The 15,000-nt window shown below is 48.4% G+C and overlaps 1 protein-coding gene across 1 annotated transcript in view; it reads right to left on the bottom strand.

Annotated features, from left to right (window-relative positions):
• The window catches only part of LOC143282554 (neuronal acetylcholine receptor subunit alpha-10-like), a 335,088-nt gene that overhangs the window by 36,572 nt on the left and 283,516 nt on the right, over nucleotides 1-15,000 (bottom strand). Inside the window, exon 3 of the mRNA XM_076588240.1 lies at nucleotides 8,403-8,447. Coding sequence (XP_076444355.1) covers nucleotides 8,403-8,447 — 45 coding nt within the window. The remainder of the gene's footprint in view (nucleotides 1-8,402; nucleotides 8,448-15,000) is intronic.

The raw sequence follows: 15,000 nt of genomic DNA, 5'->3' as shown, positions 1-15,000 counted from the left end.
TTGACAACACACTGTCCATGCCCCCCAGAAAATCAGTCAGACATGTCAATCCTGCTACTATCAATTGCGGCGCATCAGTTCCGCCCGGAAATATCTTTCCACTGACGCAACATTTAGACTTGTCGTTTCTCTAATTCTCTCTCGCCTTGACTACCATAACTCTCTATTGTCTGGTTTGCCTGCTTCGTCCATTCAGTCCCTTCAGCGCATACAAAACTTTGCTGCCTGACTCGTCCTCAGAAAGAAATTACCTGAGTACATCACTTCTCTTTTGCAACATCTCCACTGGCTCCGTGTCTCACACAGAATAAAGTACAAGATCAGCACTCTATGTTATAAATGTATTCACAAATCTGCCCCTTCCTATATCTGTAGCTGCCTTCACCTCTACACTCCATCTCGCTCTCTACGATCGGCTTCGAATCCACTTTGTTTACGCATACCTAGATTTAAACATTCGACTGTTGGCCGCCGTTCTTTGTCTCTGGACCTTGCAATTGGAATGAACTTCCTCTTTCGCTTCGTCTGGTCTCCGTACTCAGCTCTTTCAAGTCTGGTCTTAAAACCCACCTCTTCCCAAAATAGCCTCCCTTCCCTGCCTCTTCCTTGTCTTCAGCTTCTCCAGTTTTAGAGTTATGTATGCGTGTGAATGACTGGTGCGAAAGCGCATTGATTTGTCTCTGCACAAGATTCAGCGTTATATAAATACCAGTATCATTATCATTATCATTATAATTATAATGTGTGGTGGGGGAGATAGGTAGGAGTGTGAGAACACTTCTAGCAGTGAAGTGAATGTGTGTCATTATGGTGTTCAGCAGCAAGGAGGAGGGGAGTGAGGGGGGAGGGACGTGGGAGACCTTCAGGTGAGGATGAAACACGCACAGCACGTCACACGGTGTGGGAAAGGGCAGACAACAGCACGTCACACGGTGTGGGAAAGGGCAGGCAACAGCACGTCACACGGTGTGGGAAAGGGCAGGCAACAGCACGTCACACGGTGTGGGAAAGGGCAGGCAACAGCACGTCAGACGGTGTGGGAAAGGGCAGGCAACAGCACGTCAGACGGTGTGGGAAAGGGCAGACAACAGCACGTCACACGGTGTGGGAAAGGGCAGGCAACAGCACGTCACACGGTGTGGGAAAGGGTAGGCAACAGCACGTCACACGGTGTGGGAAAGGGCAGGCAACAGCACGTCAGACGGTGTGGGAAAGGGCAGGCAACAGCACGTCAGACGGTGTGGGAAAGGGCAGGCAACAGCACGTCAGACGGTGTGGGAAAGGGCAGGCAACAGCACGTCACACGGTGTGGGAAAGGGCAGACAACAGCACGTCACACGGTGTGGGAAAGGGCAGACAACAGCACGTCACACGGTGTGGGAAAGGGCAGGCAACAGCACGTCACACGGTGTGGGAAAGGGCAGGCAACAGCACGTCACACGGTGTGGGAAAGGGCAGGCAACAGCACGTCAGACGGTGTGGGAAAGGGCAGGCAACAGCACGTCAGACGGTGTGGGAAAGGGCAGGCAACAGCACGTCAGACGGTGTGGGAAAGGGCAGGCAACAGCACGTCAGACGGTGTGGGAAAGGGCAGGCAACAGCACGTCACACGGTGTGGGAAAGGGCAGACAACAGCACGTCAGACGGTGTGGGAAAGGGTAGACAACAGCACGTCACACGGTGTGGGAAAGGGCAGGCAACAGCACGTCACACGGTGTGGGAAAGGGCAGGCAACAGCACGTCAGACGGTGTGGGAAAGGGCAGGCAACAGCACGTCAGACGGTGTGGGAAAGGGCAGGCAACAGCACGTCACACGGTGTGGGAAAGGGCAGGCAACAGCACGTCAGACGGTGTGGGAAAGGGCAGGCACAGGAGACGGGAAACGCCAGCCCATCATAAACCCATTGACACATTGCCATCATCTGGGGATGTCTATGTTAAAGTGAGAGGGAGACAGACAGAGAGAGACAGAGACAGAGACAGTGGTGTGTGTGTGTGTGTGTGTGTGTGTGTGTGTGTGTGTGTGTGTGTGTGTGTGTGTTCATGCACATGAATGCACGAACAGAACAATCCAAATATGCAAATAATGCTACATGCATGCACACGGGCCTGACGGGCGTGTTGTGTTATGCTGCTGTCAGTCATTGGTCCAGCTGGTGTGGTGTAGTGTACCGTCCACCGTCCTGTCCGCACTCGTCAGCTGTTAGTGAGCTGTTTCATCTTGATTGATGGGAAGCTTCTGTTCGTGATGATCGTTATACCTCTGGGTTAGGGGATCCATCTTGATACGATTTGATTCACGGCAGTCTTTTGACATACATTGACCATACATCAGGTGGATCATACACACATCAGGTGGACAATACACACATCAGGTGGATCATACACACATCAGGCGGACCATACACACATCAGGTGGACTGTACACACATCAGGTGGACCATACACACATCAGGTGGACCTACACACATCAGGTGGTGAACCATACACACATCAGGTGGATCATACACACATCAGGTGGACCATACACACATCAGGTGGACCATACACACATCAGGTGGATCATACACACATCAGGTGGATCATACACACATCAGGTGGTGAACCATACACATATCAGGTGGACCATACACACATCAGGTGAACAATACACAGATCAGGTGGACCATACACACATCAGGTGGTGAACCATACACACATCAGGTGGATCATACACACATCAGGTGGACCATACACACATCAGGTGGATCATACACATCAGGTGGATCATACACACATCAGGTGGATCATACACACATCAGGTGGACCATACACACATCAGGTGGACCATACACACATCAGGTGGACCATACACACATCACGAGTACAATACACACATCAGGTGGTGGACCATACACACATCAGGTGGATCATACACACATCAGGTGGTGAACCATACACACATCAGGTGGACCATACACACATCAGGTGGTGAACCATACACACATCAGGTGGATCATACACACATCAGGTGGTGGACCATACACACATCAGGTGGATCATACACACATCAGGTGGACCTACACACATCAGGTGGACCATACACACATCAGGTGTACAATACACACATCAGGTGGACTATACACACATCAGGTGGACCTACACACATCAGGTGGATCATACACACATCAGGTGGATCATACACATCAGGTGGATCATACACACATCAGGTGGACCATACACACATCAGGTGGACCTACACACATCAGGTGGATCATACACATCAGGTGGACCATACACACATCAGGTGGACCATACACACATCAGGTGGATCATACACACATCAGGTGGACCTACACACATCAGGTGGATCATACACACATCAGGTGGATCATACACACATCAGGTGGACCTACACACATCAGGTGGACCTACACACATCAGGTGGACCACATCCTAAGGCACACGGAACGAAGTAGAGGGGAATACGGTAAGCAGTTATAAGAGGGGCGTCGTGTTCGTCGATCAAAACATTTGTAACTGGCCCTCTAAAATAGAAAGACAGAGACAGAGAGAGAGACAGAGAGAGAGACAGAGAGAGACAGAGAGAGAGACAGAGAGAGAGAGACAGAGAGAGAGAGAGAGTGCGGGTGGAAGTGGAGGCATTGGTCAGTGGATAGAGAGAGGTGGCGGGGAGGGGCTGAAACAGAGAGACAGAGACAGAAAGACAAAAACAGAGAAACTGTGACAGACAGACAGACAGACAGACAGACAGAAAAAGCGTTAGAGAGACAGAGACAAATAAAGAGACAGACACAGAGGAAGATATCAGCAAGTATTTGCTTCTGATTTCACTACGGATTTGACAGAAAAAAAAGAAGAAAAAAAAAAACTCCCACTGGGAGCTTGATTAGACATTTCAAAAAGTTTTATTTTGTTCCCTCAGACTGGGATAAGCCAGAGGAATGAAGCTGCCTCCAGCAGTAGGCATGGGAAATGGAATCTGACCGAGCAGACCAGCACTAGGCATGGGAAATGGAATCTGCTCGGTACTAGGCATGGGAAATGGAATCTGCTCGGTACTAGGCATGGGAAATGGAATCTGCTCGGTACTAGGCATGGGAAATGGAATGTGACCGGGCAGACCAGCACTAGGCATGGGAAATGGAATCTGCTCGGTACTAGGCATGGGAAATGGAATGTGACCGAGCAGACCAGCACTAGGCATGGGAAATGGAATGTGACCGAGCAGACCAGCACTAGGCATGGGAAATGGAATGTGACCGAGCAGACCAGCACCAGACAAGGGAAATGGAATCTGACCGAGCTGACCAATCCTCTTTGTGCTTCAGGATCATAGGGAAGATCGAGAAGTAATGCGTGGTGATTTGTGTTTTGCCTGTTTGTTTCTGTTTGTCTGTTTGTTTTAATGCCCCATCATCTGCACCATAGAGATAGAAGATCGAGAACTAATACGTTTTGATTTGTGTTTTATGTTCTTGCTTCTCTGTGTTTATTTTTCTTCAGTGTTTCATGCACCATCATCTGCGCCATTTCAAAGGCATTGCTCCCTGCAGGCTCCTTCTAAGTCTTCCATACACACGACACACAGGGATTCGTCTGCCGCAGTCAGCACCGGCCTGGCCACACAGAGAGCTGTTGACATTAGGTCTCTTGGAGGCCACACACCAGAGGAGACCCTACATTTCCTGCTGCGTCACTGCTGATGCTCAGTAGGGCCTGTTCTGAATCAAAAGACGCAGGACAGTATATACGAAGTACCTTGACGATAACGATCGTTTTGTCGCGGAGCCAGACTGAACGAAGCGTCTATTCCAGTGTGGAGACTGCCACCACGCACTCAGACATCAATTACCCCATCAATCTGTCGACAACGAAGACCTTGGCAGGAATTTACACCAAGCAAGGCAGTAGAAGGGAGGGGTGGTTGAAACTGAGATCATCATAAAGATATAAAAACACCAACATACAATACGTGCTGTTTTCCTTAATTGCTTTCTAATCTATGCAAAGAATACGTGCTGTTTTCCTTAATTGTTTTCTAATCTATGCAACATTTGAGAAGACGGGCTTTCGAATAAACCATCTCCGTGTTTCCTGAAAAAAGCACAAAAAACATCAGAAAATCGTTTTGAATTTCCACTAAGACTTAAATATCCTTTGACATTTCAATGAGATTTGTTGCTAAGCTTACGCTGTCACAGCTAAAACGAAAGCAATGCAAGGGAAGCTATCGATGTCAATTCCGAATAAAGCAGAGTTTATACAGATCGGATATCTATCGGTTTCGCTGTATGTCAGATCATTAGGTGTACACATGCCCACACCCAGAAAGTTCTTTAATGCAAATGAATGCACGCTTTCGCAATTCACAGCAGCTTTGTTTAACTCCCGTATTTCTGAACCATAATGTACAACAGTATGCACTTGTGACTCAAATACTTTCATAAACAATTTCAAAGAAATGTTGTAAAATGATCATATGTTTTTTCAAGATACACAATGAAGCATTTTGTGCCCTGCTGGCAAGATCTTTGGGAGTGGTAACAAAACTTAAACGCGTTGTGAACAATATCCCCAGGTATTTGTACACATTAACTTCAGGCATTATTGTGTATTTTGTATTTGTATTTCTTTTTATCACAACAGATTTCTCTGTGTGAAATTCGGGCTGCTCTCCCCAGGGAGAGCGCGTCGCTACACTACAGCGCAACCCATATTTTTTGTATTTTTTCCTGCCTGCAGTTTCATTTGTTTTTCCTATCGAAGTGGATTTTTCTACACAATTTTGCCAGGAACAACCCTTTTGTTGCCTTGGGTTCTTTTACGTGCGCTAAGTGCATGCTGCACACGGGACCTCGGTTTATCGTCTCATCCGAATGACTAGCGTCCAGACCACCACTCAAGGTCTAGTGGAGTAGGGGAAAATATCGGCGGCTGAGCCGTGATTTGAACCAGCGCGCTCAATTTCTCTCGCTTCCTAGGCGGACGCTATACATCTAGGCCGTCACTCCACGCTATAACGCTATCGTATATCCATCTCTCCCCCATACCTAAGTATCCACCTAATGTTACTTTTGCTCATACTTACCTTCAATTGAAGAGGTAATGCAGCATGTGTATTATCAAGCTGTGCTTATAAACAAATGGCTGTTTCAGACAACAAAACGATACCATCGGTTAAAGAGGGCTTGTAAACAAATGGCTGTTTCAGACAACAAAACAATACCATCGGTTAAAGAGTGCTTGTAAACAAATGGCTGTTTCAGACAACAAAACAATACCATCGGTTAAAGAGGGCTTGTAAACAAATGGCTGTTTCAGACAACAAAACAATACCATCGGTTAAAGAGGGCTTGTAAACAAATGGCTGTTTCAGACAACAAAACAATACCATCGGTTAAAGAGGGCTTGTAAACAAATGGCTGTTTCAGACAACAGAACAATGCCATCTGTTAAAGAGGGCTTGTAAAGAAATGGCTGTTTCAGACAACAGAACAATACCATCGGTTAAAGAGGGCTTGTAAACAAATGGCTGTTTCAGACAACAGAACAATACCATCGGTTAAAGAGAAGGATGAATAGTTCAAAAGCATCAAAAGTGAGTCGGGTGTCACAGCCTCCGTGAGAGAGAGAGAGACACACAGAGAGAGAGAGAGACAGAGACAGACAAAGAGAGAGAGAGTTGAAAGAGAGAGAGACAGAGACAGAGAAATAGGTAGCAGGCAGAGATAGGGGAGGAGGAGGAGGAGGAGGAGAGAGAGGGGGGTGAGAGAGAGATAGAGAGAGGGTGAGGGATACAGACAGACAGGAAGAAGAGACACAAAGAGAGAGAGAGAGGAAAAAATGGGAATAAAAAGAAAAGATTTGTGGGGAAAAAGAGGTTTCAGGCCCCCACCCCCACCCCCCATACCCCCAGACCCCACACATACAAAAAACATAAATAAATAAATAACTAGATAAATAGGAAAGAAAACAGAAGAAACTCTGGTGATTGGTAATCACAACTGGATCAATGTCTAACGCTTACCGATTCTACCACAGGGCCCAACAAGCTGACGCCAGAATAAAACAATGACCGATCCTGGTATTGAAGAAATCCCCCGCCCCCCTCTCTCTGATCTCTCCATCCTTTGCTGTCAGTGGCTTACAACAAATTATTTGTCACGCATGGTTTGTTTCTTTGTTTCTTCTTCTTCTTCTTCTTCTTCTTCTTTTTCTTCCGCCTCCTCCTCCTCATCATCATCATAATCATCATCATCTTCTTCTTCTTCTTCTTCCGCCTCCTCCTCCTCATCATCATCATAATCATCATCATCTTCTTCTTCTTCTTCTTCCGCCTCCTCCTCCTCCTCATCATCATAATCATCATCATCTTCTTCTTCTTCTTCTTCCGCCTCCTCCTCCTCCTCATCATCATAATCATCATCATCTTCTTCTTCTTCTTCTTCCGCCTCCTCCTCCTCATCATCATCATAATCATCATCATCTTCTTCTTCTTCTTCTTCCTCCTCCTCCTCCTCTTCATCATCATGCTTCATCATCATCATCATCTTCTTCTTCTTTTTCTTCTTCTTCTAAATACCCCCCCCCCCCCTGCTCCCCCTGCACAAGACCTCTGACCTATTCCGTTGAAGTTTTCATCGACATTTATCAGGCAGCATTCATTAAGGTTAAGTTTGTAACAGATAGGGAATCAAAACTAAGGCCTCAGCATGATGTCTATACTTCAAATCAAATCAAACCATGTTCCTTTTCGCCCAGCCAACCGCAAAGGGCCGTGCTATCCAGTGTAGCATTGTCCCATCACAACCACAAGCCTTCATTTCCCCACACCACATTAACGTCAGCTTTCAGGCTGTGAGGGCACTGCCACCAGATTAACACCGGATCAATTTTCTGTCACATTTTGCAAGCTTCATCGTTCATTAAAATGACGGAGAGAAAGAGACAGAGACAGAGAGAGTAGGAGGGGGGACAGAGAGAGAGAGAGAATGGGGGGAAAGAGACAACAGATTTATGTATGAACACATCTTGCTGTAGCAAGAGGGGTATATGTATGTGTACTTTCTCCTCTGTGTGTGTGTGTGTGTGTGTGTGTGTGTGTGTGTGTGAGAGAGAGAGAGAGAGAGAGAGAGGAGAGAGAGAGAGAGAGAGAGAGAGAGAGAGAGAGAGAGAGAGAGAGATGCAGACAGGCAGATGAACAGATATAAAGACAAACGGACAAGCAGGCAGGCACACAACCAGATAGACAGAAATACACACAGAGAAACAGATAGGGACAGTGACACACAGACATATATTGCCCGAAATACACACAGAGGCAGTGAGGCGTACAGACAAACGCAGAGACAGACAGACGGCCAGACAGACAGACAGACAGATACACAAGGCACCGTTACCTGATCCAGCCAGACATTGGTGGTAAGGACCTGGTTCTTCTCATCCTGAAACCACACATCATTTTATGGTTAAATGCATACACTTCCTCGCGTATTATTACATTGTTCATTGCAACTTATTTCATTTCATGTTGACGTTTTATACAAACTCAGGGCAGGATTTCAAGGCCTGTAAAGAACATTCGGTTTATGCACTGCTTTCTGTTTCTTATATATATATATATATATATATATATATATATATATATATATATATATATATATATATATATATATATATATATATATATATATATAAGAAGATGTGGTTTAGAGTATATGGACCGGTCCACACACTTTCAAGCCTCCTTGAATCTGAAACTGCAGCCGCACACTAAGCTAAGAATCAGGGTCACACACAATTCTGAACACCCTCTTGAACTCTTTTGATGGGGTTGCTACAGCGTGCAGACGGATCAGCATCAACTGAACTCCCCAGCTGCTTTACAGCAGGGCTCCGGACCAATAAAGAAGTAAGTGTTGGCTTGTGGGGGTGGGGGCGGGGGGGAGGTGGGGGTGCGGAGGGGGGAGGTGGGGGGAGGAGGGCTGGCGGTGTGATGGGGCTGGGGAAGGAGTGGAACTGTTGGCCAGATGTCTCCAGGTCTGTAGATTGTGTGTTTTAAAGCCTTGGCCATTGCACATTCCTTGCTTGCTTGATTTATCTATTATTCATTTATCATTGCTGTTATTATGATCATATTCGATTTTCTATTATTTCTTTCCTGCCCCATCCTCTGCACCGTGTCAGTGGCATCACGCCCACGCCGCTCACTCCGGCCCCCCCCACACACAGCCACACCCCCACACAGCCACACCCCCACACAGCCACACCCCCCCCACACACACACACACAGCCGCACCCCCCCCCCCACACACACACAGCCACACCCCCACACAGCCACCCCCCCCCACACACACACACAGCCGCACCCCCCACACACAGCCACACCCCCACACACAGCCACACCCCCACACAGCCACACCCCCCATACACAGCCACCCCCCCCACACACACACAGCCACACCCCCACACAGCCACACACCCCCCCACACACACAGCCACACCCACCACACACAGCCACACACCCCACACACAGCCACCCCCCCCCCACCCCCAGCCACACACCCCACTCACAGCCACACGCCCACACACAGCCACACCCCCACACACAGCCACACACCCCACACACAGCCACACCCCCACACACAGCCACACCCCCCACACACAGCCACACACCCCCACACAGCCACACCCCCCACACACAGCCACACCCCCACACACAGCCACACCCCCCACACACAGCCCCCCACACACAGCCACACCCCCACACACAGCCACACCTCCCACACACAGCCACACCCCCACACAGCCACCCCCCCCCTCACACACACACACACAGCCGCACTCCACACACACACACACACACACCCCCACACAGCCACCCCCCCCCCCACACACACACACACACAGCCGCACCCCCCACACACAGCCACACCCCAACACACAGCCACACCCCCACACAGCCACACCCCCCATACACAGCCACCCCCCCCCACACACACACAGCCACACCCCCACACAGCCACACACACCCCCACACACATATCACACCCACCACACACAGCCACACCCCCCACACACAGGCACACCCCCACCCCCCCCAGCCACACACTCCACTCACAGCCACACCCCCATACACAGCCACACCCCCACACACAGCCACACCCCACACACACAGCCACACACACCCACACAGCCACACCCACCACACACAACCACACCCCCACACACAGCCACACCCCCCACACACAGCCACACACCCCCACACAGCCACACCCACCACACACAACCACACCCCCACACACAGCCACACCCCCCACACACAGCCACACCTCCCCCACACAGCCACACCTCCACACAGCCACACCCCCACACAGCCACCCCCCGAACCCCCACACACACAGCCACCCCCCCCCCCACACACACACACAGCCACCCCCCAAAAAAAAACACCCCCACACACAGCCACACCCCCACACACAGCCACACACCCCCACACAGCCACACCCCCACACACAGCCACACCCCCACACACAGCCACACCTCCACACACAGCCACACCCCCACACACAGCCACACCCCCACACACAGCCACACCCCCACACACAGCCACACCCCCACACACAGCCACACCCCCACACACAGCCACACCCGGAGTCGACTGTCCCAGGGTTGGCGTCAGCAGTCCACAGGAAATCATCGATGTTAGGTCGCCAGGAGGCCTCACACCAGAGGAGATCCTGCACAGCTGTTGAGTCACTTCGCGCTGATTTTTAGTTGTGTCTGTTCTGATTTAAAGTACTTAGGGCACCACCTACAGAGCCCCCTACTAAAGAGAATAACTGCTTAGTCGTAGAGCCAGACTGTGAGCGTCCCGCCAACCCAGAGTGCAGTTCACCAACAGGTACCGCTAACGGCAGTCCGTCATAATGATGATGATGATGATGATGATGATGATGATGATAATAATAATAATAATAATAACTGTACATTTATCAGCGCTTTCCTCATTGCACAAAGCGCTTCACGAATCTGCCAACAAGACTTACCCCAAGCACAAGGCTTCGCAAAATGGTTTTCTAGTCCATTCTCTGCATGTTGCCAGTCCATCATTTTCACTTTTATTTCTGTCTTCTCCTCTGTATAGGAAAAAAATCATTGGATCCTGGCCTTGCTGGAGTAAAGACTGTCGTTGTATCCCTCCGATGACAGTCCTCAAGATTCAGTTAGGTGGAAAACGCTGCCCCATATTCCTAAACTAAAGCCACGTGGACTTTGGGATTGGCCACTACATTATGTTGGACTCCTACTCATTCAATAAATCTTACTCCCCAGCCGTAAAGCCGCCTGCCCCCGGAGGATGAACAAATAAACAGAGACACGAACGGAAAACAAAATCAAAACCAGGTCAGCACCTACAAAACAAAACAAAGCAAACCCAAACAAGTTTGACAGCTAACAAACGAGCGTTTCCGCCATCTTGTTGGGGGGGGGGGGGTTTACTCGTCAAGAGTGGTGGAATCCAAATTTTCGGATAAGACGGAGCACAGAGGTTCCATGTGCAGCTTGCAAACAGCGCACTTGGAAATGGCCAGGGAAACTAACATAAATACTTGTTGTGATCCAACCAGCTGTGGTTGTCATCAGAACAGGAAGTGAAGGACCACACATCCAAGACATGTTCTTTTCTCTTTGCGATTCAGAAAGAGGACGACGACGACGACGATGATGATGATGTTCAAAGGAAGACGTGACAGGCTGTACTCTATCAATCCTTCCATTACATGCACTGGCCGTCAGCAAGAACCCCCCCTCCCACCCACACACACACACACACCACACACACACACACACACACACACAGCCACAACCTCGAATGATAGCAGGGATCATACACACTGCTTTGTGTATGAGGGGAAGATTTAATGGAGCGCACTTGTTTCTCTGGAAAGGATCAATACTGATCATCTCTCCACTCCCTTGTCTCCGTCCCCGAGTTCTCCCAGCTTCTGGGCAAAGGTGGGTTTTTTGTGGGGGTTTTTCAAGACAACGGCTCTAGACCTGCAAGTTATCATTATTCTGTCCTTTCTCGTGTGTGTGTGTGTGTGTGTGTGTGTGTGTGTGTGTGTGTGTGTGTGTGTGTGTGTGTGTGTGTGTGTGCACGTGTCTGCAACAGTAGGCGTGAGTGTCCTTTCTGCTCGTCTTCCACAACACACTTTTAAACCTGAAGCCAGGACAAGAAAAGATGGACAATAAGCAATCAGATAGGAGCGGACTACCTGCTGATGAATGGTGTGACATGATGAATGGTGTGACATGATGAATGGTGTGACTGATGAATGGTGTGACATGATGAATGGTGTGACATGATGAATGATGAATGTTATGACATGATGAATGGTTTGATGGTGTGACATGATGAATGGTGTGACATGATGAATGGTATGACTGATGAATGGTGTGACTGATGAATGGTGTGACATGATGAATGATGAATGGTATGACATGATGAATGGTGTGACATGATGAATGATGAATGGTGTGACATGATGAATGGTGTGACATGATGAATGGTGTGACATGATGAACGATTGGTATGACATGATGAATGGTATGACATGATGAATGGTGTGACATGATGAATGGTGTGACATGATGAATGGTGTGACATGATGAATGGTGTGACATGATGAATGGTGTGACAGATGAACGGTGTGACATGATGAATGGTCTGACATGATGAATGGTCTGACATGATGAATGATGAATGGTGTGACATGATGAATGGTGTGACATGCTGAATGGTGTGACATGATGAATGGTGTGACATGATGAATGATGAATGGTGTGACATGATGAATGGTGTGACATGATGAATGATGAACGGTATGACATGATGAATGGTGTGACATGATGAATGATGAATGGTGTGACATGATGAATGATGAATGGTGTGACATGATGAATGGTGTGACATGATGAATGGTATGACATGATGAATGATGAATGGTATTGACATGATGAATGGTATGACGGATGAATGGTGTGACATGATGAATGATGAACGGTATGACATGAATGGTGTGACATGATGAATGGCGTGACATGATGAATGATGAATGGTGTGACATGATGAATGGCATCATCACAGTTTCCAAGCGCTTTTTCGTTGTCTCCCATCTACCGCTCTGTCTGTCTGTCTCTTTTTCTCTCTTGGTGTCGCGAGTGTGTGTCAACGGCATTTATTGCCTGTGCGTGCGTGCGCGCGCGCGCGCGTGTGTGTGTGTGTGTGTGTGTGTGTGTGTGTGTGTGTGTGTGTGTGTGTGCGCGCGCGCTCGCTCGCGCGTGCATGCATGTTTCTCTGATGTCCGAGCTCACGCGCGATGACAGGGGATTGCACGCGGTTCACTGCCACGCACATGCTTCCTTCTTTTTCTTGTTTTTTTTTTTTTTTTTTTTTTCTTGTCCCCCCCCCCCCCCCCCTTTCATTTCAGGACCAATGATGGCAATTTCAATGAAATGAACCTAGCACAAAGTATGGCCTCCAGACGTCAACCGCCGGGACTGGCCGCTACATTATTTTTGGATGCCTATTGATTTAATAAATCCCTCTCCCCTACACCCCCTCCCCCCGTGCCCCCAGTGCCCCCCGGAGGGTGAACAAATAAACAAAGACACGAACGGGAAACAAAACCAAACCAGGTCAGAACAAACAAAGCAAAACAAAGCAAACCCTGACAAATGTGACAGCCAAACAGCGTTTCCGCCAACTGTTCCTGGTTAGTCGTTGGGAGTGTTGGAATCCACTATTCGTTGGGAGTGTTGGAATCCACTATTCGTTGGGAGTGTTGGAATCCATTAGTCGTTGGGAGTGTTGGAATCCATTCTTCGTTGGGAGTGTTGGAATCCACTATTCGTTGGGAGTGTTGGAATCCATTAGTCGTTGGGAGTGTTGGAATCCACTATTCGTTGGGAGTGTTGGAATCCATTAGTCGTTGGGAGTGTTGGAATCCACTATTCGTTGGGAGTGTTGGAATCCATTCTTCGTTGGGAGTGTTGGAATCCACTATTCGTTGGGAGTGTTGGATTCCATTAGTCGTTGGGAGTGTTGGAATCCATTCTTCGTTGGGAGTGTTGGATTCCATTAGTCGTTGGGAGTGTTGGAATCCAAACACGGTCGTTCTCTCTCTCTCTTTGTGTCTTTCTCTGTCTCTCTCTGTCTCTGTCTCCTCTGTCTCTGTCTTTCTTTGCGCGCGTGCACGTGTGCGTGCTCATTGCGGTTAATGTGCGTCAGGTTAGTACCATCCATGAGGGCCGTTCCCTAACTGCATGCACGGACACAACGGGAGATATCTGTTCCCACAAGAAATGAACAGACGACGCACGACTGGAATGTGGACATGAAAAAAGAAAAGAAAGAACAAAGAAAAGAAAAGAAAACCCCGAGAAAAAGCTGGTGTGGACTGATGGGTATCTTTTCAATGTCTCGCCGCCCGCTCCTCAAGTTCCTCTGTTAATTAACCACATGTAGATAAAATATTGTGACACGTGGGTGTGCAGGTGTAGCGCCTGAAAATGACTCCACGGGTTTCGTGTTTACTTCACTGGTATCGGGCTATCCTTCCTCCCCCCCCCCCCCAACACACACACCAAGCTCCACTGCAGCTATTTTCGGCTAAGGCCATTTTTATCTCAATGCACTCTTCGTCCCTCATTAACTCTATTTCCATTGGAATATCTTGACAAACCACGAGGGAGTCGTTTTGGGGCAAGATTAGAATGGCTCCATTCAATGTCCGCAAAAGGCTTCAAGGCAATGATTTCCGGGGCCATAAGGACTGCCCTGCCCAAATATGACTCCCTGTGATTTATTTTGGCCTAGTCCAAATACATCCTACACGTGTTCGTGTGGAGTTAATCTGGTATTACCCCCGAATAATAATGATGATGATTAGTATTTACATAGCGCTGAATCTTGTGCAAAGACAAAATTTAATC

This window comes from Babylonia areolata, chromosome 5 (assembly GCF_041734735.1).
Source record: "Babylonia areolata isolate BAREFJ2019XMU chromosome 5, ASM4173473v1, whole genome shotgun sequence".
Taxonomy (NCBI): Eukaryota; Metazoa; Mollusca; class Gastropoda; order Neogastropoda; family Buccinidae; genus Babylonia; species Babylonia areolata.
This window is presented reverse-complemented; position numbering and strand designations above follow the sequence as displayed.